The sequence below is a fragment of the Thermobia domestica genome, chromosome 18 (assembly GCF_964235325.1).
Source record: "Thermobia domestica chromosome 18, izTheDome1.hap1.1, whole genome shotgun sequence".
Lineage (NCBI taxonomy): Eukaryota > Metazoa > Arthropoda > Insecta > Zygentoma > Lepismatidae > Thermobia > Thermobia domestica.
Window position 1 is genome coordinate 70,494,598 of NC_137471.1, and position 26,611 is coordinate 70,521,208.

The window sequence follows — 26,611 nt, forward strand, 5'->3', positions numbered from 1 at the left end:
ATTGTTTAAATACGATGCTGAGATGTTTTGCCTGCAACGAAGTGAAAAAAGTGGAACATTAGATGCGCCAAGTGAATAGAAATGATGCCTATTTCTACAATTAAATATAGATTTGAAGCAGTATTCCTGTGTTTACTTCTTAACTTCATGGTGAAGAGCTATGAGCAATAATAAAACAATATTAAAATTATCTACTATATACAGCACTAGAAACATTTGAGTGCTTCTTTCCCTTATTTTTCATCTAATATGTACATATATATTTTTATTTATTTCCATGTTACCTTGAAGGCTCACTGACAGTGAAAAAAAAAACGACCAACAAAAAGGTCAGGAAAGAATATGAAACATATTCAAAGAACACTTGCCATGCAACCCACTACTCATACACAATAAATAATACTCAAAATAAAAGGATTATGAAAATATCCCACAGAAACTAAAAAGTAGTTTCAAAATTATCAAAAATAGAGTATCAATACTTCACTATACATTACTAACGTATCGTAATAATAAGATTAGCTTATTTACTCATATGCTCAAGCTCACTTTTTTTTTTTTTTTTTTTTTTTTTTTTTTTTACACCACAGGAAAATATTCATGCATCAAATGTTCATAGATTCGTTTATTCTGTACATCGTAAACACAAAATATAATTTTATCTATGGAATCCAAATTTTCCTCCAAGAAATTTCTCACAGTTCTTAAGGCTATGTGACATGCTGGTGTTTTAGGATATAAAAATGCACCTGTTGAAATGGTGGGCAATGCAACTGTACGAAAATCATTGTTTAAAACACTAAATAAGATTTTCTCGTAACAAGACTGTAATGATTTGCTATTTTCACCTTTAGGTCCACAAGTGTGTATTACGTGTTTAGCTGGAAGATTGAAGCCTTCTGTAATTATGCACGAACCTTCTTTTAATTTCCCAATGCGTGCACATTCTTGAGTTAATTGTGGCCCTGCTGCTAAGTGTATTGCCCTGTCTGCGCCCCCTATGGGTAATAAATCCGTGTTGCTTGGGTTTACAATGGCATCACCCTGGAGTTCTACAATGCTTCCATGGTACAAAGCTACTTTAGAATTGATCTCAGTGTTCACACCAAATTGTGAAGGAACTTTAGGTGCATTATGTAGTGTACGTCTGGCTGTGACATCCCACGCCGGTAAATGGAGCATAGAAATGGCATTAACGATATTGAGGCACGTGTAATTGTCAGTTTGATCATCTTTTTCTTCCTTTCCCTCTTTCCTTCCAGTGAATTCAATAATAAATCTAGATGTTGGTAAGCCTGTTTCCTCTTCATCATTCCGTGGAGACAGCTGATTCCGTCCCTCCTCATCTTCTGTGCAGTTCTCCTCAGGGGGTACGTTCTCTCCTTGAATAGCTGAGTCTCTGGCTTCAATATCGTCACTGGTGGGAGGCTTCTTGCGTTGATGGTCGTGATTTCCTAACTCGTCCATAGGCGACGGAGGGTAATATTTCTTAAGACGGTCAACCGTAATGGAGTCTATTTTCTGTCTTCCTGTGCCAGTAGTGAATTTAACGAAGTAACTATTTTCGTTATTCTTGCCCTGTATCTCACCTGGTCCAATGTATTTCCCAGTGAAAGCACGTGTCTGGCCCCGTTTCATATTATCTACATATATCCAAACAAGGTCTCCCTTCTGAAATTGCACTTGTTTATGACGCTTGTCATATGATTTCGCAGAAGTTTGGAACCTTTTGAATAATTTTTCAGCAGCCTGCTCTCGAATATCATTAAGATGAGATAGTCTGACTGCGTTGTCTTGAAATTGACACTGTGTGTCAAACATAGCTTGATGTATTAACCTTGGTTTGAAACCATGGAGTAATTCAAAACTGGAGTATCCCATACTTGTGTTAATAGAAATATTATGGCTGAATGTAACCTTGGGAAGTAATTCCACCCAGTTTCCTGAATTATTTGGGTCAATGTTGAGCTTCAATTTTTGTTCCAAATTACGTATTGTTACCTCAGCAAGCCCAATAGAAAAATGTGCTTTCACGTCTGCAAATTTCAACGTAACACCACAAATATTGCACAATTCCTTAAATATGGCGCTTGTAAAAGCAGCTGCCCTGTCTAGGCAGAGTTCATAAAATAACCCATATTTTAAAATGACGTCATTAAAAAGGAATGATGCCAAAGTATTGGCAGTGGTGTCTGGAATACTAGCTGTTATACAAAATCTTGTGGCTTCATCCACACAGACTACAAAATATTTGTGTTTCAAAATATTGTTAGTGCAATAAGGCCCAGCTACGTCCAAATAAAGCCGGTAAAAGGGCATAACACTAGGGTGAGTTTGCAGTTTACCATAACTCAAACCAACTCTTTTCTTTAACATTTGGCAGTGAAGACATTCTCTACAGCGTCTATATACAAAGCGTTTCATGTCAGGAAAATATACAGTGTTAACTAATAATTTATATGTTTTACTAAAAGCAGAGTGATTGGCTCCCAAAATCTCCTCATGACACTTCTTAAAAACTGTTTCCCGCAATGACAAAGGAATGGCAAGCAAGTAGTTCATACCCATAGGTGTTTTGTTTTTTCTGTAAAGAATGTTATTGCGCAATTCATAACAGGAAGCTTGTCTTTCATACTGATTGTCTTTAGATTTGCCCTCAAGCCAGTCAATAATGTGCTTAAGAACATTATTTTTTCTCTGAGCGTCGCTAATATTAATATCGGTGTTATCTTCTAGAAAAAAAACACAGGGGTCCTCTGAACTTAACTTTTCATCTTCGAGATCTCTTTTATTGGAAGCAAAACGACTGATATTATCGGCTTCTATATTGGCGGTTCCTGACACATGGGATATTGTAAAGTCAAATTGCTCCAGTTGAGAAAGCCACCGAGCTAGCTTGCCACTAACATTTTTAGATTGTTTGAGAAATATGATCGCTCTACAGTCCGTTTTTAGAAAAAAATGTCTTCCTATAAGCCAGTAACGAAAAGAACGTAGTGCATATAGCACCCCAAGAAGCTCAATCTCATATATTGAGTAATTTTTTTCTGTGGCGTTTAGAGACCGGGAACAATACCCAATAGGAACTAATTCACTGTTAGGGTTATCATCAATTGGTTGCTTAGCAACCGCCCCCACCCCAGATTTACATCCATCCGTGTACAGAAATAATGGTCTGTTGGGGTGATAGTTCATTAAAGTTGGTGAATTTATGATTGCTTCTTTGAGTTTTTCAAAAGCATCCTGTTGTGGCTTTTTCCAGCTATATTTAGCATCACGCTTAAGTAATTGTAAGAGAGGAGCTGAAATTTCACTGAAATTCTTTACAAAGCGTCTCACGAAACTACAAGTGCCGAAAAATGATTTGAGTTGTTTTTTAGTTTTTGGACGTTTGTAACATTTTATAGTGTCAATTACTTTGTCAGACACAGAAATACCATATTTATTCACTTTATGTCCAAGAACAACTACAGAAGTCTGTGCAAACTTGGTTTTCTTTGGAGACAATTTTAAACCTCGCTTGCGAAAAGCATCAAAAAGTAATGTGCATAATTCTAACATTTCCGGTATGGTGTCAGCTACTATAAAATAGTCATCTAGATAATTCAATATATGGGGCGATGGAATATCGGCTAATGTCAGTTTTATGAGCCGGTTCAACGCCGCAGAAGAACAAAGTAATCCCTGGGGAACCACATTATAATGAAAGGAACCCTCTCCCGGAACAGAGAATGCTGTGATTGGTTTGCTATCTTCTGTAATGCGGATTTGGAAGAAGGCATCTTTTTGGTCACACATTGTAATATATTTCTTTCCAGAAACACGATTTAACACGTCCTCCATGCTAGGAATCGGAAAGGAATCCACCCTACAGTTTACATTTACAGCCCGAAAATCAGAAACAAAACGATAATCACCTGTTCGTTTTTTAACTAAGAGAATGGGTGAGTTCCATGGGGATATAGTTCTCGAAATGATCCCTCTTTGTAATAAATTATCCAGCTGTTTTTTAACTACAGCGCGCAAATGGTACGGTATAGGTAGGGCTGGTTTGCATATAGGCGTGTTGTCTTTGAGCTGGATTTGATATTCATAATCCTTAGCAAAAGAAAAATCTTGATCGTGCCACATAAAAATATCACTATAACGATAAGCGAGATCATAAAATTTCTCTTTATCACTTTCAGAAAGTTCGGGGTTAACCTGAATTTGTGACCTGTCAAACAGTTTTCTTTTTTCTAAAATTTCCGGTGACAATTCCTCCTGAATTTGACCTACTGGATAAGCAGAGTCTTCCTCTGATATTTCTTCAAATTCTTCGGCTAACCCTATTTCTTGACCCTCGTTTAACGTTATGTCTTTAACAGTAGGATTCGTAATCCATACACAAGGCTGAGATGGTGACAACACACAAAAAGGAATAAAAATTTCTAATTTATTCTGCAAAGAAATATTTGGCACTAAAAGGTTCTTATTACCTCCTATGTCGTAACGTTTAGTGAGAGAAACTCGAGTATGCGTTTTCGCTGGAAGCACTATTCGTTCAGAAAGTGTGTAAACAGCTTTAGAAAGAGACGCTAATTTCTCTTTTAAAGTTTCAGAAATTACACCCTCATTGTTATTACGTGGAAGCTGGTTTACAGGTGGTTTCCCAAATCTATTAACTGAAAAAATATTGTTTTGAAAATCCAGGAAAACATTATGGGATGTTAAGAAATCCTGACCAAGCAAGGGCTTAAATGGAAACCGAGGAATTATTCTGAACGGATGCGTAAAGCTCTTTTTTCCTATGAAGAAACGCAAAAAAACAATATGAGATACTTCAATTGTGTTGCCCGTCACTCCCTTTAATTTTGTAGTAATTGCTATTTTCTTTGCTCCTTTAGGAACTAAATTTTCAGGGAGACAAGAAACTTGTGATCCTGAGTCGATTAACAATGGAGTGTACACGCTCCCTGCTCTAATATTAATGTATGGGAGTTCTGATTCCTTGAATATAGGGACTTGTAACACAGAATGACGAATAGTTGTGTCCCGACCAACTATTCCGTTTCTTCGTTTAAAAATGCGCGACAATCTCGGGCTATATGATTTAATCCTTGGCAGCGCCAACAGACAATAGGAGAACGTGGTGGTTTAGAAGTTCCCACAGCGGGGCTTGAACCCTGGTCACTCGAGTTATTGTCAATCGCGTTACCCCTGTCACTATTACTCCCTTGATTTTGAGCATAATTGTTGTAGTAGCGAACTTGGTTTCCCCCTCTACCTCGGCCTCTTCTTCCTCTGTTATTACCACGAAAAGATGAACTTGCATTTCCTGTGTTTGTCGATTGACCTTGATTTGCAGTGAGAGACGTAATATTTAAAGAAAGTTTCTCTAACTGTTGCTGTATTTGCTGCAGTGCATTGGAGTCAGGGACCTGAGAATTTACATGCGCGTCAGCATTTTTCTGAGCAGAAATTTTCTCAACAGCTCTGGACTGTGTGGTAGGCTGAGAGCAAGAATGCGTATTCATCGGGTCAACATTCGTATTACTAGAAACTAATGAAGACTGCAATATTGACGAATTACGCTTAATGTATTTCTCGATGGTTTTCCGTTCTAATAAGATCTTTGTTTTTTCCTCAGTTATTAGGTCTGATATCAGTTTTTCAACTGAATCATATTCCTTACGAATAACAGCCCTAAAATACTCAGGTTGCAAACCTTCTATGATTAATTGTGTTTGTTTCGCTGGGGGGGGCTTGAGGGTCTACCCTCAAAATGAGGTTGAGTTTAGAATAAACATAATCAGATATGCTCTCAGTTTCTCCTTGTTCGCGAGCACGCATTTCACTTTCTGTCAACTGAGGCATGGTGTTGCTCCCAAAAGCTTCTATTAATTTCGCTTTGAACTCATCGTAAGTCCAATTAGCAAATTCGGGTTTTTTGGAAGTATTGTCCATCCAAAATTCAGCCGGACCCTTCATCAATGTACATAGTATTAGCTTTTTTCTTATGCCTGTCCAATTATTGATGGAGGCAATAGCCTCATATTTCTGCAAATATCGCCTGATGTCTTCTCCTAATTTAGCATAAAATGGTTCGGGCCTAACTATTGTATGAATCGAGGTCAATGAACCTTCTACATTCTCACTATTATTCTGGGCCATGTTTAAACTGTCCGGTGTGAAAGAATAAGAAATACTTGAAACTGGGGTAGATAAATGCAAATTGTCTTTAAGATTGGTATAAAAATTTCTAGTAACCGGAATGGCAATCGGTGATGAACAAATTATAGGTTCAAAGTACTGCGTAGTGGAAATATCGTTTAGATCATCAAAAGGCTGTAGATACTGTTCAGCTAATAATCGAAACATGCAGAAAATGCTAAGTAAACATGCACATAAAATCAGTGTCAACACAACATACTTAAAGTTAAAATAAACCCAATCTTTGCGTCAATTCAAAAAAATAATAATAATAAATAATAAGAAAGACATGGTTTGATGTAACAGAATTGTAATAAAAAATGATACGATAAAAATCGATGGATTGACGTTAATTTAAAAGTCTTATGGTTCGGAATTTATAATAACAATGTCTCACAGAAGCTGCATTTCTATATTAGGAGAAAAAAAATTTCCTAAATGCTAGGCAAAGGCCTCAAAAATCTTCACAAAGTGAAGGTCCACATCTCCACCATCTTGCTGTACTGTACTGTGGGGTTACAACCACAGTTATTTGCTCTATTATCAGTTCTTTACTGAAAGAATGTGGGGATAGCACTTCGCATGGCAAGAGAGAAAGTACGTGGGGATCTGAGCAGTACAGCGCTGAAGTAATTAATTGGGGATGAGTGAAATGAAATGCATGTTTTCTAATAGAAGAAATCACAGAGACGCAAAGGTTAGGAAAGGAAAAGGTTTACTGTACCTCAGCCATTTCGATGTGATGAGCCTCTTCAAATATTGGGTGAAGCCTTATCCTCCAATCCGTTGAGTGGTTCCGTCTGGTATCGATCTTGGACCTCACGTTCGAGAGTGAAGAGCCTCTCGATCTCAGGGCAACAGCTCCCAGATGTCCTGGCCTCTTTGGAATGACACCTCTGTCATGCAATGGATGGTGAGGGCCCAGGCGTGCCGACCGTCTCTCAATTGCTGCTACGACGACTCTTCTGAATAGGGGTTCAAAGTATGTTTCTGGCGGCTTCTGTCACACTTCTCACCCGGAGGGTTCCGTGTCCACTGGTTTTGTTCTACTTCCTAGCTTTCGCTTCTTCCTGGTGCTCCGCACGTGGATGACTAGCTCATCACAATTATCTTGGTCAATAGGGAAGTTTAATTGCTGAAACGGCGTGGCTGAGTTTGTTTTGGTGAAGTTACGGAAACTAGGAAGAGAATGGTAAGCATGAATTTGTATTGGGATGAGGTGACGACATAGGGAAGTCTCTTCTTTATTATTTAATAATTACAATTTCTTGTTTAAAGAACAATAACAACATACAGGGAGAATTCAAAATAGGCGCTAGGCCTGATATCCTCTACAATACCTCCATATCTTGATCAATACTCTGAACACGTCATCACAACAGTCTATTTCCCAGCACTTATTGTGGATGTGTATATTTGTTCCACTCAACCACTGCCTTTTCGTCTAAACCCGCCCTGAGTAGCCCCAGATCAGAAGATTAACACCTTCGTCCTAACTAATATTCTACGTCCTTGTGTTCTGTTACTTCATCATTTATAACTCATGCTAATACCTTCTTATGTGTTTATGTATGCATAAATAAAAATGTAATAAATAAATAAAATTATAATACTCATTTCCAAATAGATTAGAAGTAAATTGATACTCATGGTCCCAGAGAAGGCGTTACCTTCTTCGGTTTGCCCATATTTCTATAGGAATGAAACTGCACTTTAAAAAATTATACTTGTTTCCATTACATCTCTGTGGTGTGCGATGTTTGGAGTGTTAAAGTGGACATAGAGAAGTGTTTGCTTTGTGAACAAACTTTGAAGGGAAGTGAAACAAGTAAATGAGTGATCGAAGTAAGAAGTCTCATTTTGAAGCCAGTTTGAGGAGGGATGATTCATTATGCTGGCATTGGAAGAGCAAACAATGTAATTTTACTATAGAAAGGGCTATACACGAGATAGTAGTATTAAAGCTCATTTGGCTAAAAATTGGCAAGATCGAACGTCTACCAGAAGTCGCAGATCTGATGAAATGAACTTTGATTTTGAAACTCGCTGCTTATATTGTTCGGAATCTATACATGTAACTAATACTTTGACTTTGCAATGCTGGAAAACTGCTCATGAAATTCACACTACTGAAGTTGGAGACGCCATTTTGAGAAGGGTTGGGATGCGAGAAATAATCAGTTGGGAAAATACTGTTGCAACCAGAGTGCGGTCAGTAATAGACTTGGTTTCCGCTAAAGTTCGTACTAAATTTGGTGGAAGTAACGTTCATACATATGTGGTGATAGACCTATTAGGGATTCGTCTGGTTTCGAAAAGCTTTGCAGATGTAGAAGACAGTGAGGATGCACAGTTTTCTCTAAACGAAGTAATGGCTAAATTAAGAGAATTGACAGACATGGAAGAGATTTGTTTTAAAAAAAAACCGTTTGGAACAAAAGTTGTCCTTTTACTTTGGTGATCGATTAACAGTTTATTTTATTCTGTCAAAGCCAAAATATTCACCATGGCGAATGTAGTTAACAAACTTACCACAGAAAAGTGGTACTCAGAGCGAGTGTCTGATCCAGAAGAAGAAATACTACGAATTGTTCGTATGACTGCCTGTATTATTCGCGAAGAGATTGAAAAAAATCTTTGGTTGTAAATATTATCCGACCCCAGCTGAAATTGATGAAAAGGGTTTTGATCTTGTGCCAAAAACTCTGCAAGTTTTCATGAATGGAATTACTAAAATTCGAGAAAACCAGTGCACTTATCAATCGAAAATGCACGCAAGCGGAAAACTGTGAGCGATATCATTATTATGATAGTATATGCAGACCTAGATATTTTGTTTCGCCGATACATACTGCTATATAGCTGTATACTACATGATTGTGTGGCGCAAAACATCTTGTACAAGTATTGAACTTCCTTGGATTTTTTCCATCTTACTATGAAATTGAATTTTACCAACAGTCTTTATTAAAAAGTGAGGCACCAGTTATTAAAGCCTGTGACAAACAACTTGGCATTTCAGCTAAACGAATAAAACGCAAGCTCTGAGGCGACGTTGCCGAGTGAGAGAGGGGTGTGGCTATGGCTTGGCTAAGCAGACGAACTAGAGCGCTATCAGGTGACAGGGGGTGAATGTATACAAAATAAACGTGGCAATACCGCATCCCTCTCATTTGCTAGCAGCATTTAAAGGGAACTTGGAGCGCCGCCTTCAAATGCCAAGATGTTTGTCACGCCACTTAACTCTCAAGCTTTAGTTCAGTATACGTTCGACAATACCGATATCAATGTCAGAAATTTGGATGGACTCAATATTTTTCATGCTTTCGGTGGAATAAAATGCATCACTACCAAAACTACTGTCTCGGTTGATGCTCGTGACCGTCGAGGTACTTCTCAGAAGACAATGAGTGACGATTCTCAAGTACCAGCTAAGTCTAAACGGGCTTGGAAAAATTGCTATTGAAAATTTTCCCACTTTCCTTCACCGAAAATTTCGTTTCTCCTCGTGGCTCAGGAGATTTTTTCGAACACAGAATGCATTCCTGGGTGGACGGGATTCATGCATAGTATTTTCGACTATGAATCTACTGAATAGGTAGCATTCTATATTTTAACCTTGTCTTTTGTGAAGCATTGCCATTTTAGGTAGGTTTGGAACACTGCTAAAATTATGTTATTCCGAGAACTTATTGTATTTACACCTATCAAAAAAGTATTGTTATAATTTTATAGAACCAAAGTAAACCAAAAATTATTTTAAAAAGTTAGAAGGACGTATCAAGATAAATGATCCACGTATAACCTCCACAGCAATATAAGATTCTTAAAACAATTAATTCATTAATCAAAAATGGCTTTTAGGGAATTAACGATACAGCAATAAAAATAAAAATAAAGACATTTTGTTCTATCAACTTACTGAGCGTGTTTATTCGCCCATCAACTTTAGTAAACGTTGAATCACAAAGGGCCTATCGGGCAGCAGTGATGTGAACAGACTTTGGGGAGATGGCTGAAATTCATCTCAAATCTAGAAGAGACTATGTAGAGTCCATATTCTAAAAGCAAATTGTCCTAAAATGGATGGAAGATAGTCAAAAAAAGGCATGAAATATTAACATTAAAGTCAATGGAAAATCAATGTAAAAATGAAGTTCACATATCTCTAAAACTATAATAAGATGGCTTCCTGAAAGCTTATTGCAAAGACAATGAAGAGCTTAAAAACAATGTATAGCACGTAAGGTAAATATGGATAGAACATTGTCAAAAGTTAAGTTGTTTCAGTAAAATCAATAACAATGATAAAGTATAAGTATCTTCTGCAAATTACCCAGGGCAACGCAGGCGGAGGTTACATGCTTGAAATATCTCACATCTCGATTTGCAATATCCAGGCTCGATTTAGCACGCAACATGACTTTTGACCTGATCGCGTGACACAGTCTGACCCTCATGGCAAGCCGGATAGGCTCATTAGTAGATGACGTCACACAACGCTTTCTGGGCATTGTTAAATGCGAACTTTGAAGTCTGACAGAACTTAGGTTAGTTATTTTAGAATAATAATAAAATGTACCAAACCAAAGAAAAGACAAAACATTACAATAATAATAAGAGGCTAATGAAATTTAGAAATTTATATATAATGCGATCTACGCTGAACTTTCTTTTTGGGTTGACAACACTGCAACGAGAGGCTTAGTTAGTTTTTTTTTTTTTTTTTCATGAAAATAATTTAAATCTGTTAGGTGGACCTGTATACTTATATTGACAAGCTGCAGGATTCAGAGTATGAAAACTTTTCACTCAGACTTTTAAACTATGCTATACATAAGGGAAGACTTTCAGGTCTAGAGAGCTATGTTCATTTCTCTATCTGTCGACATATAGCAGCAAAAACTGTGCAATATATAAAGAAGAAGCTGATTGCTAATCTTGAATTGATTTACCATCCCAAGAATAGGTTCCATCTCCTCCTTTAAGCACCTTGTGAAACCAGTAATGGTAGAAATCAACTATTTTCGTCTTAAACATTGATCACAATAGAATATAAACGGTAATAGAAAACCGGAAGAAGTTTCTTGAAACCAATTCTGCGTCACAAGTGTGAATTCTATCTGCAATCTATAGACTCTACTAAAATCGCAAGTGGCACAAACATACTTCTACTTTCGATTGCGATATTAATATTGACATAACAAAAATTGTAAATGATGCCCAGAGGTAAAAGTGAGAGGGAACGCGGGGGACGATCCCCACCTCCAGAAAATATGTACGGCGTTCCAATTCCTAAAAATTACAATGGGCCAAGATAGGCAGGAAGACGGCGTGACGTCATGCCACTATCTGCTATCCCCCCAGCTTTTCAGATCAACTTTTACTCTTGATGATACCGGTAAATGTTTCTTTGGTATGAATTCAGCATCTAAAGGCTAGGTATCATCTCGATTATTATTCTTCTATTCTTGCCAAAAGTGGCAGAAGGCAACTATTTCTGATTTCAAGACTGATAGCCCTGGTGGAAAAACGGTAATATATACTAAGAAGCGGTTTCTTGACATGGATTCAGTACTGAAGAATAGGTTCCGTCTTTGGCTTGATTCCTGTATTGCAACCGTATGTAATACAAATTTACCATTTGTGGTTTCAATACGGAAATCTATAGCGCAAACTATAGTAAGAGGTAAAGGAAATGGCTTTTTGATATGGATTCAGCACCTAAATGCTAGGTTTCATTTCGACCGTTATTCTTCTATTCTTGCCAAAAGTGGCAGAAAGCAACTATTTCTGATTTCAAGACTGATAGCCCTGGTGGAAAACGATAATATATATACTAAGAAGCGGTTTCTTGACATGAACTCAGTACTGAAGATTAGGTTCTGTCTTTGGTTTGATTCCTGTATTGCTACCGTATGTAATACAAATTTACCCTTTGTGGTTTCAATACGGAAATCTATAGCGCAAACTATAGTAAAAGGTAAAGGAAATGCCTTTTTGATATGGATTCAGCACCTAAATGCTAGGTTTCATCTCGACCGTTATTCTTCTATTCTTGCCAAAAGTAGCAGAAGGCAACTATTTCTGATTTCAAGACTGATAGCCGTGATGGAAAAACGGTAATATATACCAAGAAGCGGTATTTCTTGACATGGATTCAGTACTGAAAAATAGGTTTCGTCTTTGGTTTGATTCCTGTATTGCAACCGTATATAATACAAATTTACCATTTGTGGTTTCAATATGGAAATCTATAGAGCAAACTATAGTAAGAGATAAAGGAAATTGGTTTTTTGATATGGATTCAGCGTCTAAAGGCTAGGTTTCATTTAGACCGTTATTCTTCTATTCTTGCCAAAAGTGGCAGAAATCAAATATTTCTGATTTCTAGACTGATATTCGTGGTGGAAAACTGGTAATAGGCCTATATACCAAGAAACGGTATTTCTTGACATGGATTCATTACTGCAAAAATAGGTTTCATCTTTGGACTTGATTTCTCTGTTGCACCGTATATGATACAAATTTACAGTTTGTGGTTTCAATATGGAAGACCATAGAACAAACTATAGTAAGAGATAAAGGAAATGGCTTTTTGATATGGATTCAGCACCTAAATGCTAGGTTTCATCTCGACCGTTATTCTTCTATTCTTGCCAAAAGTAGCAGAAGGCAACTATTTCTGATTTCAAGACTGATAGCCGTGATGGAAAAACGGTAATATATACCAAGAAGCGGTATTTCTTGACATGGATTCAGTACTGAAAAATAGGTTTCGTCTTTGGTTTGATTCCTGTATTGCAACCGTATGTAATACAAATTTACCATTTGTGGTTTCAATATGGAAATCTATAGAGCAAACTATAGTAAGAGATAAAGGAAATTGGTTTTTTGATATGGATTCAGCGTCTAAAGGCTAGGTTTCATTTAGACCGTTATTCTTCTATTCTTGCCAAAAGTGGCAGAAATCAAATATTTCTGATTTCTAGACTGATATTCGTGGTGGAAAACTGGTAATATATACCAAGAAACGGTATTTCTTGACATGGATTCATTACTGCAAGAATAGGTTTCATCTTTGGACTTGATTTCTCTGTTGCACCGTATATGATACAAATTTACAGTTTGTGGTTTCAATATGGAAGACCATAGAACAAACTATAGTAAGAGATAAAGGAAATGGCTTTTTGATATGGATTCAGCACCTAAATGCTAGGTTTCGTTTAGACTGTTATTCTTCTATTCTTGCCAAAAGTGGCAGAAAACAACTATTTCTGATTTCAAGACTGATAGTCGTGGTGGAAAAACGGTAATATATACCAAGAAGCGGTATTTCTTGACATGGATTCATTAGTGCAAGAATAGGTTTCATCTTTGGACTTGATTTCTCTGTTGCAACCGTATATGATACAAATTTACCATTTGTGGTTTCAATATGGAAGTCCATAGAGAAAACTATAGTAAGAGATAAAGGAAATGGCTTTTTGATATGGATTCAGCACCTAAATGCTAGGTTTCATCTCGACCGTTATTCTTCTATTCTTGCCAAAAGTGGCAGAAAACAACTATTTCTGATTTCAAGACTGATAGTCGTGGTGGAAAAACGGTAATATATACCAAGAAGCGGTATTTCTTGACATGGATTCATTAGTGCAAGAATAGGTTTCATCTTTGGACTTGATTTCTCTGTTGCAACCGTATATGATACAAATTTACCATACATATTTAAACCAGAAGTAGTGAAAACCTACTGTTTCTCCTTTCAACGATTACTAGTTAAAAACTTTAATAGCAAAAAACAGTTCTCGGATACAGATTCAGTATTACAAAAACAGGCAGTTCAGTTCAGGCTTCTTTACCTATTGCATCCAGAAATGTTGAATGCCACATTCTAATATTGATTCCCATTCATTGAAAAGAATAATACGTGGAGTCAAAACAAGTCTTGATTCCCAGAATGGGTTTCGCTTCAGCTCGTATTCTTCTATTGAAGGTGAAAGTATTTTAAAAATATATACTCGATATCAATGTCGATTCATATACGCCTATAGTATCAATTCTAATTCATAGCAAGAAATAGTTTTTGATACGGACTCAGCGTCCGAGGAACCGGTTCCACCTCTCACATTATATTCTTATTGCAATCGGAAGTTTCATTCCCATAGTGTGAGAAACGAAACTCATTTATTTTTAATCTGGTTATGCCAGCAACCCAGTTTCTTAATTGATTTAACTTACTTTAAGTAGATCCTCAGTGACCTCACCATGATGACTTAAAATATTAAACATTGCATGCCCCATCCGTACTCGACACATACCAATTACGCATTGAGATTAGGCAGGTACGTAAGAAGCAACTTTATAGACTTTGAGTGACTTTCACCCATACTCTCAAAGTTGATAATTAATATGCTTTTAGTTTCCACCATCAGTTGCGGATTCAAAAGTTGCTTTGTACTAAGTTTTGTAAGAAAAAAATACAATGTTTGAAAATGAAATAACTTACTCTTTAAAATAAAAAATAGGGACATTTTCGGGTCCTGACCGGTTGAAAAAATGTCGAGACTAGGGCCAAAAATAAAGAACTGTCTTGACTAAATTAGGACATCTAGTAGCCTTAGTTATATTAGTTCCTCGTTAACTGAATGGTAAGGTGCACCTGGAGATTCTCTTATTCAAATCAATAGTGAAAGCACCATTTTTGTTCCAGTAACCTTAGTTATCAATGAAATATTAGATTTATTAGAAAGATAGTTATATTATGCAAATTAGATTACCAAATTAAAGGAGTGCTTAAATAGAACTTCCCTTCTTTTCCTTCTTTACACTTGGGACTGGTTGTATATTAAACAAACTAAGCCGAGAATAAACTTCAATGTTAGAACAACTAATTACAGAACATGTAGTTCCTTGTTTCCATTGTTATTCACATAAAAGGAAAACAAAGTCTTGTCACCTTTCAGTTTCTAGTTATCTGTCTGTATCAAACACAAAAGCTCTTGCTTTCAGTACAGGCTCCTAATAAACAACTCTGTAGTTTCCCAACTAATTAATTGCATTTGCAGTCCAGTACTTTTCAATCAAACTTTTGAACATACAACACTAACGCAAACATATGCTTCTGGAGATCTCATATATCCATCAAATGCAGTCCTCAGTGTATTGTCCAGGTTAACATAAAACTTTTTCATTAACCACAGAGCAACTCAAAAGTCAGATTGCGTAGTCATTTATAGTATATAATGGTGTATTGAAACATATTCTGGACTAGCTCTGTTGACAAGAAGGTACATTACAAACTCTGAACTGATTTTTTTTTTCAAAATGGTCACATTTGCAGCATTACGTTAGCCCTAGCGTTCCCGTCACTACTTAAATGAAACCGAAAAGTCATTATACGTAAGAGAATAAAAATACTATATGTAATTCGCGCTAGATCTCGGCAACTGTATTAGAATGTGAACCTGTTAGCTGCATTATCTTCGATAAAAGAAAGAAATTGACAGAATGTAATCTGATGAGCAGGGTAGGTGCTGGAGCAACAAGACTTAGTGATTCAGTAGAAACTCACAAACGAGGAATGCTCAGTGACAGGATGCCTTTGTTTGTCATGAAAACCTTAAACTTGGTAGTGACACACCGCATACTCAAATTCGGAGGTTAGGATAGTCTACATTCAGCCTTACGATGTACCAACAATGTCTGTAATCTCGTGACAGTACCCAAAGGTAAATTCCATAATTCGTTTCACATTTTTGGGGTATTGCTCGTGAAAGTTTCACCAAGTCGCTCGTTCCCTTTAAAAAATGTTCTTCCATCTTTTAAGTGCCTGCACCACTCGAAACATTACGCATAACACATTACCTCACCGAAGTAAACTTTTCATAGGATGTTCACTGTGGCTGATTTAGCGCAATATTTAACACTGGCTTATTGTTCCAGTTCTTTGTTTATGATTTAATCGCACTATCACATACACGTGGTCATAAAAGTATTACGAGAATAACTCTTAATCATAACACTGCAATGTCTCTTGACACACTGCCTTACCAAGATTGAATATCCTGCAGTTGCGAGGGCAAATTTGTACTATCATCTGTCGGCACGCCACCAGACTAATTCATATTATACCACACACCGTTTTGTTAAATGTTTGCATCTTCAACATCAATGTATATGAGACTAGCAGCGTTCACCCCGCTTCGCTGCGGTCACCCCGGAACGCAATAAACTTTGTTACTTAGATAATTTTTACTTTTTCGCTTTCAAGTGATATGATAAAAACCATAGAAGATTGCAGTAAATGTTAACATTATATCGCCTGTCATTTATGTTAACCCGCCCCGCTTCGCTGCGGTCACCCCCGAACGCAATAAACTTTGTTACTTAGATAATTTTTACTTTTTCGCTTTCAAGTGATATGATAAAAACCATTATAACGCCTGTCATTTATGTTAACCCGCCGAGTGACACGGTCATGCGGGTTGCATATACATACGTTTATTTTTATACCTATGATGAACTAACAAAGGATTTGTACGTAATGGACACCTGAATGGTCAATTATCTCAAGACACTGGTAATTGAAAATTAAAGTGATATGATAAAAACCATCTAGGGTCCAAATCCTAATAACCCCCCAAAAATAAAAGAAATTGGTTCAGCCGTATTAGCGTGATGAGCGGACAAAGGATTTGTACGTTCTCTCTTATATATATAGATAGCGATATTTCTAATTCTCCAGACTCTTTGACAGAAATGCCAGTGTGATTATGTCTACACATTGCACAATGTATTCCTTCACTACTACTGAAACTTAATTGAGCACACTCTGCCTTTAAATGGTCTCAAGAGTAAAAACTCCATTGGTGTCATGTCTGGAAATGACAGTGGCCACTCAAGTAGATCATAATGTTCAACCCATGCTTCAAGAAGTTGACATTCAACCACCGTAATGAGAGGTGAACTGTCCTGCTGAAACGTTGCGGAGAAATCGACAGCTTTATTTAATTCGCTCGGGAACAAAACCTTCTTTAAGGTGTTCGTAATTCTCCGCGATAAGAGTGCCTTCGATTAAAAGTAGGCCGGTTGTTCTCTGTCTCCAAAACTCACAACTGTAATATTTTTCATAAGTAGAAGCTTTGCTTTGTATATAATTAAACACAAACAAACTATTTGCTCACTCATCAGTTAGTGTGTGATGAAGCCAAAGTGTTAGTTGACGAAACTGTCACACGTATGTTGTTTTTAAATGTGATTATATTGTTTTGCTCAACAAATAGTTTGTGTTTAATTAGCCATGATCAAATTTCCTCGTATTTTTGGAGGAACTGCCCATTGAGAAAATGTTTTAATTCTAATTTTGTTAATCTTTTGATTACATTCTGACATAATTTTCATGATATTTCTTGCAAAATTTGAAGAAAACAATGTGAAATAATGGATTTAGCTGGTAGTATTGAATACATATTTTCTCTATGGTGATATTTTAAAGAAAATGCTATGATTTATTATTATTATACTTTTTTTAAAAAAAAAAATATGATCTGAACCATATTTTAGAAATTAATCATTTTTAACTTAATTATGTGTGAAAAGTTTTGGATCTTTAGTTTTAAAGATATAATAATTAAGACTGGAGTGTATTTTTCTAATTATTATTACTATTACTGTTTCCTATTAGGCACATGTGGCAAACTCTGCTTCCCAAGAACAGTCGTAATGAGTACACTGCCCTTTTGAGTATAGACCATGCAACGAAGCTGGACACTGGACAGTACACCTGCCAAGTTGTAGATTGGGGTATTCAACAATGCAAATCGATTTATCTCGAAGTTTTGCTACCTCCAATAGTGAAGGTGAACCCCATGAGCGTCACGCTACAAAAGGTGAGCCAGTTTGTGAGACCCTGAAGTTATTTATTTTTCGTAGCTCTAGCATTGTAAGTTTTTTTTCTATATTTCTGCTTGATAACAGCCACAAAGCCACACATACACACACAAAATAAAACTTCTCTGCATCGGACCCCAGGATATGGATTGGATGTATTTTGTTATACAGAATCCAAATTTTGAAACCCCATGGATTCGATATATTTTGTTACATAGAGTCCAAATTTTGAAACCCCATGGATTCGATGTATTTTGGTACATAGAATCCAAATTTTGAAACCCCATGGATTCGATGTATTTTGTTACATAGAATCCAAATTTTGAAACCCCATGGATTCGATGTATTTTGCTACATAGAATCCAAATTTTGAAACCCCATGGATTCGATATATTTTGTTACATAGAATCGAAATTTGAAACCCCATGGATTCGATATATTTTGTTACATAGAATCCAAATTTTGAAACCCCATGGATTCGATATATTTTGTTACATAGAATCCAAATTTTGAAACCACAAGGATTCGATATATTTTGTTACATAGAATCCAAATTTTGAAACCCCATGGATTCGATATAGTTTGTTACATAGAATCCAAATTTTGAAACCCCATGGATTCGATATATTTTGTTACATAGAATCCAAATTTTGAAACCCCATGGATTCGATGTATTTTGCTACATAGAATCCAAATTTTGAAACCCCATGGATTCGATGTATTTTGGTACATAGAATCCAAATTTTGAAACCCCATGGATTCGATATATTTTGTTACATACAATCCAAATTTTGAAACCCCATGGATTCGATATATAGAATCCAAATTTTGAAACCCCATAGATTCGATATATTTTGCTGCATAGAATCCAAATTTTGAAACCCCATAGATTCAATATATTTTGCTACATAGAATCCAAATTTTGAAACCCCATGGATTCAATATATTTTGCTACATAGAATCCAAATTTTGAAACCCCGTGGATTCCATATATTTTGCTACATAGAATCCAAATTTTGAAACCCCATGGATTCAATATATTTTGCTACATAGAATCCAAATTTTGAAACCCGAGGGATTCGATGTATTTTGCTACATAAACAGAATTTCTGTGAACCAGACCCCTGGGTATAGATTCGATGTATTTTGATACACAGAATCCTAATTTTCAAACCCTAGGACGACTAAAATTGACACGGTAAATGATTCTGGGGTTTCGAAAGTTGGATTCTGTATAACAAAATACATCGAATCCATACCCTGGGGTCCGGTACACAGAACTTTTATTTTTATTTTATTTATTTATTTTCTATTTATTTATTTTTTGGGGTCCTGGGGTCCGGTACACAGAACTTTTATTTTTATTTATTTATTTATTTATTTTATTTATTTTTTGGGGATCCTGTGGTCCGGTACACAGAACTTTTATTTTTATTTATTTATGTATTTATTATTTATTTATTTTGGGGGAGTCCTGGGGTCCGGTACACAGAACTTTTATTTTTATTTATTTATTTATTTATTTTATTTATTTATTTTTTGGGGATCCTGTGGTCCGGTACATAGAACTTTTATTTTTATTTATTTATTTTTTGGGGATCCCGGGGTCCGGTACACAGAATTTTTATTTTTATTTATTTATTTATTTATTATTTATTAATTTTTTGGGGGGGTCCTGGGGTCCGGTACACAGAACTTTTATTTTTAAGTATTTAACGCACTTTTTAACCAACTTGAAAAGTTAAACTCTAGAATTACATTGGGTTAAACTCTAGAATTACATTTCACTCTTACCAGAGATCTTCGGTCGTGGCCTAAACTTAGCGGTTACAATATCGAAGACATGTGTGTACACCCTGGAAAACTCTCTCTGCTTTCTACTGTTAGTTCAATATTTAGAAAATACTTGCAGGAAAATGTATTCTATATTTTCAAATTTATTTATTTAAATTTCAATTCGTTATTATTACTATAATAAACTACAGTAAACCAGTACCATATACAGTCAGTGACAAAGGTTTTTTTCCCGTTTGCTAAAATTTATTTTGGAAATAATGCTAATATGACTGGAACGTACAGAAAAGTACATTCTTTTAAATTTACTGAAAACTGTACTGAAATTCGCCTTCAATTCTGAAGGCATTTACGAAACTAATGCCATCAAACGAAAAGAACTTTTGTTGCTGACTGTACCAGTTTCAGGTACATCCAGTAGAGTTCAACCGCTCGGAGGATGTTTCCTGCCAGCTAACGAGAACACGAATAACTTCTACTACCTTTTGCAAAAACGGAATTCAAAACTTTATTTTCGTTCAAGAGTAATCTTGTGCACTACGTAACAAACATAACTCCGTTATCCGTTAAAATGTTAATGTATTAACTCCGTTAACAAAATCTGCCGAGATAATCTCTTTAGCAATCTATTGTCAGAAAACAATGCATAAATTCGGTTCCGTTCAAGAGTTATTGTGAGAAGTAACCCGCGAGCTAATATTACAATCGTATGAGTCCTTGCTCGATCTTAATAATAAAATGCTATTCACTTTCAAACATGATGAACAATTAACGTTTACTGAATATTTGAATTATTCCTAAACAAAACTTTAAAGAGATGGTTTTATGGGATAGAATTGTAGCTTAGCATCTCTTTCAACAACAAGATTATATCAGATGTGGTGACATACTTTAACGTGGAATTCAAGCCGCATGACTTCCCATCGGGAATCGAATGTATGTTTCTGGTGAAAATATCTCGAATTCACCACCATCACACTCATATTTGTTTATTTTTCTCGAAGTGCGTCTTTCTTCCCATTTATCCATGAGTTGGTCACAGCGTCAAAATAAGTCGAGCCAAGCGCTACTAAGTGGAGAAATTAGTAACTATTATGGAAATAATCTGCTGGTAGTTGGCAAGTGACCACAGTTGTCGACAATAGAAGATAGGAGCGACACAAGTGCAAAAACTGTTATTTTCCATGGTAAGAAATAGGAAAATGAAATGATTTTTTTAAAAAGTTTTAATTCCCACGGTTATGCCGGCCAGATTATAGGAGACGGTGATGATGGGAAATTAATGAAATGGTGGAATGAAGAAAGTGGGAGGAAACGGGAGAACTCAGAAAAACCCAAGCACACGGTGTTTTCCACCACAAAACTCACTTGGTGCGAGCTGGGGTCGAACCAAAGACACCATGCATTAGAAGTGAGAGCTGTACCACTGAGCCACCGCGACCACGTTAAGAAATAGGAGTTCCCTGCCGTAAGTTCAATATTACGTACTGAATTACCTACCAATAACGGTAGGTGAAAATGGACTACACCACTGTTTCCCTGAGATCGAGCTTGTGTGAAACCATGGTGGAAAGACTACAAGGTGGTTGCATGCGCATGTCGCCTGGAGCGCTGTCGTGGCTGTGACGTCATCTGGTTTGCAAGAGAGGACGGGAAAAGGAGCGGCTTTAAGTGACAAGTGGAAATTCTTTGTTACTTTGTTCTTTTAAATGATATCGAGAATGCCTAACTGTGCATCGTACGGCTGTAGTAATTATTACAGAAAAACTAAGAGAACTAATATAAAATACTTTAGATGTCCTCAAAAAGAGAGGGAATGTCTCCAGAAATGGATTTTAGCTTGCAGGCGACAGGACAAAATAAACCTAAAATATGGTAAGTTTTACATAAAAGTAATAAATAAATGCAATGTTAAATGAAATTATAAAAAAGCGATTTTATTAAAGCGGTTTCTTTTTAGTAATTATTAATAGTATGTAATAATAGTATATATAGGGTTGCAGTAGCTTGTGTTGATTCTGCATACAAAAATCCAATAATACGATTTAAAAAGACGAACTTTGAGGCAAGACCCGGATTCGAAATCATGAGGGAGGGGAACCTACAGAGGTTATCATTTCTATCATCATTTCCTTCTACATAAGATATTGAGACAAAATTTTCCCCACAGAGGCAGGCATGTGACTCGAGAAGGGAGGCACGATGATCTAGGAGGCTTACCTCCATCGAGTTACGCAAATGGAGAGCATTGAACGCGTTAAAGTAGTTCATGTTCCATTTCATTCTGGAGGTCTGCATTCCCTGTAGCCTCGGTGGTAAAACGGGACGTTGCACTTCAAATTAACTAACGAATGGAAGGTTCGTAATAACGATTAACGGTTACAAAGATATATAACAATGTATTAGATCAATAGAATAAGGTATCCACCTACCATGTCAGGGCGACATTGTCGGGACATTTTTACACTCAGATTTTGAAATTCTTGTTCATTTTACCAGGTAATCATGACTTTGGATAATTACATATAAATTGACATATTTAGGAGCCTCCTCCAGAATTACAAAATTAAGAATGACTGTAGTAAATTTTAAAATATGGTAGATTCTCAACCAATCAAGAAAGCACGGTGGCTCAGTGGCAGAAGGCTCACCTCTGGTGCAAGGGATACTGGTCCACTTCTCGGTCAAGTGAGTTTGTAGTGGACAACATTGTGCCCGTGAGTTTCTCGGGGTACTCCCACATTCTCATTCCACCAAATTCCACATAATCATTCACTTGCATTTATCTTTTGTCTTCTTTGTCTTTTTATAAATCAAAAATAAAAACGATGTTTAAATATTAAATACGTGCGTCCCTGCTGAATAAAGTTTTTAACCACCCCTGAGATTCTGACGAAACTTATGTGGGAGCAACCTCTTTAAAAGAAAACTGTCCAAGCATAACGAAAATATACGTACGTACATTTCTGTTTACGAAAGTCATGAATTCTCCCTTGAGATATTCTCAAAATTTATATGGGGTCATCAGTAAAGAATTCTCTTTCAAGCAAAATAATAATAATAGTAAATCAAAACCAATCAATGTGTTACAAAAATATACTTGAGCATACATAAATATATAATAATGAAATGCATTAACGACACACTGTGTTATAGATTATTCAGGCCTATACATACTCGAGTGTATTACTTCAGATGTTTAAAAAAGAAAAGAAAGAAAGAAAGAAAAAGCAGAAAATGTAGTGATTAATATTGGCTTGTTCCAGCTTCAAAGTTGTTTAATATGAACTGATATTGCTGTTTCTTTTGCTATTGTAAATTGGTCCTCCAAGAATAAGCCTCAAATCTGCCCACCTCCCAATGTTGAAGACAACTCTGTACTCCAGATCCTCCACAGCTTTGTTTTTCAACTTCATAAATATTTTGAACATCGCTTAAAAAAAAAAAAAAAAAAAAAAAAAAAAAAAAAAAAAAAGATTATGGGAACAGTCTTACCCGTACCCCCCAATCTTGAAGACAGATTTGCGTTACTGGCTATATAAGACGTGGACTACATTGCATGGTTAATATGGATTCCAAACTACACGCACTCTCGTTTGTTTGCCCCTGCCAAGAACTGGATATTATCAAGAGCGGACTAAATTGTAATTACGAATTCACTAGGCAGCATAAATTTGTGAAACTTTATCCATACATACAAAGTAGGCTCCAATATAATGCAAGAAACAACAGAAACACGTGACTAGAACAAATGACATTTCCATACACAAACAATAACTTAGACTGAAAGCACTTAGACTGTGACTCATGGTGCCTCCCTCGACGACAACTTGCCTTAATCATTTATCTCCCTTTGCCTAAAGGTCATATACGTGGTACACTAAACTGAAAAAAAAAATCACTTTCATTTCATTTTAAAATAGTGTGTGTTTACCACGGATACCGATAAATGCTCTGCAACATGCTCCCATGTTGATCACAAAGTTGATAAAAAGTTGTTATGTTATTAAGTTTCATTTCTCCACCAGCACTGTTGAGTGGGTATATTTTATGGTGCATCTGAACGTGCTACTAGATGTATTTGTATAGTACCCCAAACATATGTAATAGGATTCAATTCGAAGGAACAGGTAAGCCCAGACCATTGGCCGAATAGCTTCTCGTTGTAAAGCTCCGCAACTGCGCTGTTTGATACGGTCGTGCATTATCATCCATAAAGAAGTTGGGGCCGACTTGACCTCTGAAAAGATGCATATGGACAAGGAGTACAGTTTCAAAATAACGTTAATAAGTAAATTTGCTATGTTTGAAAATTGCGAGATCAATATGCGCATGTAACATTTGCGTTCCCATATAAAAACACCGGACCGTCAATATAATCATGTTCGACCATGTTCCTGGGTTCATTGCTTATTCTCATCTCTCACTATATGAATATACGTCCAAAATTACTACTCAGACTGGATTTGCTCTCAATAGAGAAGAGAACACGATCCCACTGCTAATCAGTCCGGTCCTGATGTTCTTCGCGCCGTTGCAAACGATGTGAAATACAACACAATGACCGTTGAACAAAGAGATCATCCACATGCCGTCGAGCATGCCACTTGTAAGATTGGGCGAGATTGGGAGCGTAGGATTGGGCGACTTGCAGTCCTCTTAGATGTGTTTGCACGTCGGTCCCTTTTTTGACCGTTTCGCAATGTAGCGATCGTAATCTGCTGTAGTTGGTCATGGTCGACCAACAACCTCTCCGTCGCACACCAAAGCCTACGGTTCAGAATGCTGATCAAGCATGTGAAACAATCCTGAGGGCAATACAAAACTCTTGAACCACAGTCATCTCAGTTTGTCCTTCTTCCAGTTTCCCGATCGTTCCCCGTGTGATATCACTCACTTGTTGTCTCTGGGCCATGTTGTAACACCATCACTATGACTGGCACACGCTGTCACGTTCATTTCATTGAATTGGTTCGATTTTGGGAATAAGGCACGTTCGGTACTATTGTCACGTTGATTTCACGATATATGTATATATATATATATATATATATATATATATATATATATATATATATATAGGGTGAGGCACGTAAAACCGGCCCGTAAAGTGAACACATAAAATGAAATGTAATGTATTGAATATGACTACTCATCTTCACAGCAGGTGCTGAAAGTGTCCTCCACCCACTTCAACACACATGTGAGCACGATTGAGGAGACTCATATATACCCTTGTCAGTTCTTGTGTTGTAATGCTATTGGTGACATCCTGGATCCTGGTCTTGAGTTCTTCAATTGTGTGTGGATTTGTTTCGTATACCCTTCCCTTTAACAGTCCCCATAAGTAAAAGTCACACGTGGAGAAGTCTGGTGACCGAGGAGGCCACAAGCCTTTGCTGATTGTCCTCTCTGGTGTAAACATCTCATGCACAAGGGACAATGATGCAGCTGATGTGTGGCATGTTGCACCGTCCTGCTGAAAGTAACATAACTGACGCTCCTCTTCGGTCAAGTGTGTATAAAACTCCTCCAGGATTCCCATATACACGTCACTGTTCACTGTCGTCTCAAAGAATATGGGCCCAATAACGCGTGTGGCGGAAATGGCACACCAAACACCAATCTTCTCATCATGCAAAGGTACCTGGTGGATTGCGTGTGGATTTTCTATCGACCAATACCGGTTGTTTTGGGAATTTACGTACCCAGACAGGTGGAACCACGCCTCGTCACTCATGATGAGCATTAGTGGATCCAAGAAACCACTGGCAACATTGCTCAACAGCCATGAACAGAAATGCACCCTCTTCTGCAGGTCAGGCTCCTTCAGTTCTTGCACGACACTTATCCGGTACAGTTTAAACTTCAGTCCCCTTAAAACACGTCTGCAACTTCTCTCACTCGCACGAACCTGTTGACTCAATCTCCTGGTTGACTTTCGAGGACTTCTTGTCATTATCTCCTCCACCTGCATCCTTAATTCAGGTGTGCAGACAGATGGTCGTCTGTTCCTGGGAGCATTTTGAACCGATCCTGTATGCCGCCATTTTTCAATCAATTCCTGAATGGTGCTTTTTGCTGGCACAGAACGTCCTGGAAATTTCTCCCGAAACAAATTCTTTGTTTTCACAAAAGATCCAGTGAGAATGAACCCTTCAACAATGGGAACACGCTCGGGTATCGAATACGGCATTATCACACACTGACACTCACCCGGCTTAACACAACGAGGCCTTTTTCTCAACTGGTTTTCGACAAGTTTCACTGGCTGCGGCTGCACGTGACTGCTGCAGGTCACGTAAGTCGACCCGACCTCGACACGCCATCTCTTGCCGGTTTTACGTGCCGCACCCTGTATATATATATATATATATATATATATATATATATATATATATATATATATATATATGAGACCTCTAACAACATGCTGCCGAGCTTTCATTCATTTCCATCGACTACTCGATATTAGTTATTTTATCTATCTTGTCCTTAAATTTTCGTCTTTAAGTAGGTAATTGAAGTTCTTAAGTTTTCTCAGTTACATGTACAATCCTACCTATACTTCAGAGCGTTAAACCTATTTCTTATTCGTCTAAATTAGTGAGTGCTGTACATAACCGCTTGCGTTACTATGGTAAACAACTCACATTAGGATTACTGTTTGTTTTCGTTTAATTACTTTCCTCTAATTGTACAGTCTTGTTCAATACAATCTTGACCACCCAAC

General features: G+C 36.9%; 1 protein-coding gene across 1 annotated transcript in view; it reads left to right on the forward strand.

Moving 5' to 3' along the window:
• The window catches only part of LOC145676060 (uncharacterized), a 1,660,834-nt gene that overhangs the window by 1,555,530 nt on the left and 78,693 nt on the right, over nucleotides 1-26,611 (forward strand). Inside the window, exon 12 of the mRNA XM_081746923.1 lies at nucleotides 17,879-18,083. Coding sequence (XP_081603049.1) covers nucleotides 17,879-18,083 — 205 coding nt within the window. The remainder of the gene's footprint in view (nucleotides 1-17,878; nucleotides 18,084-26,611) is intronic.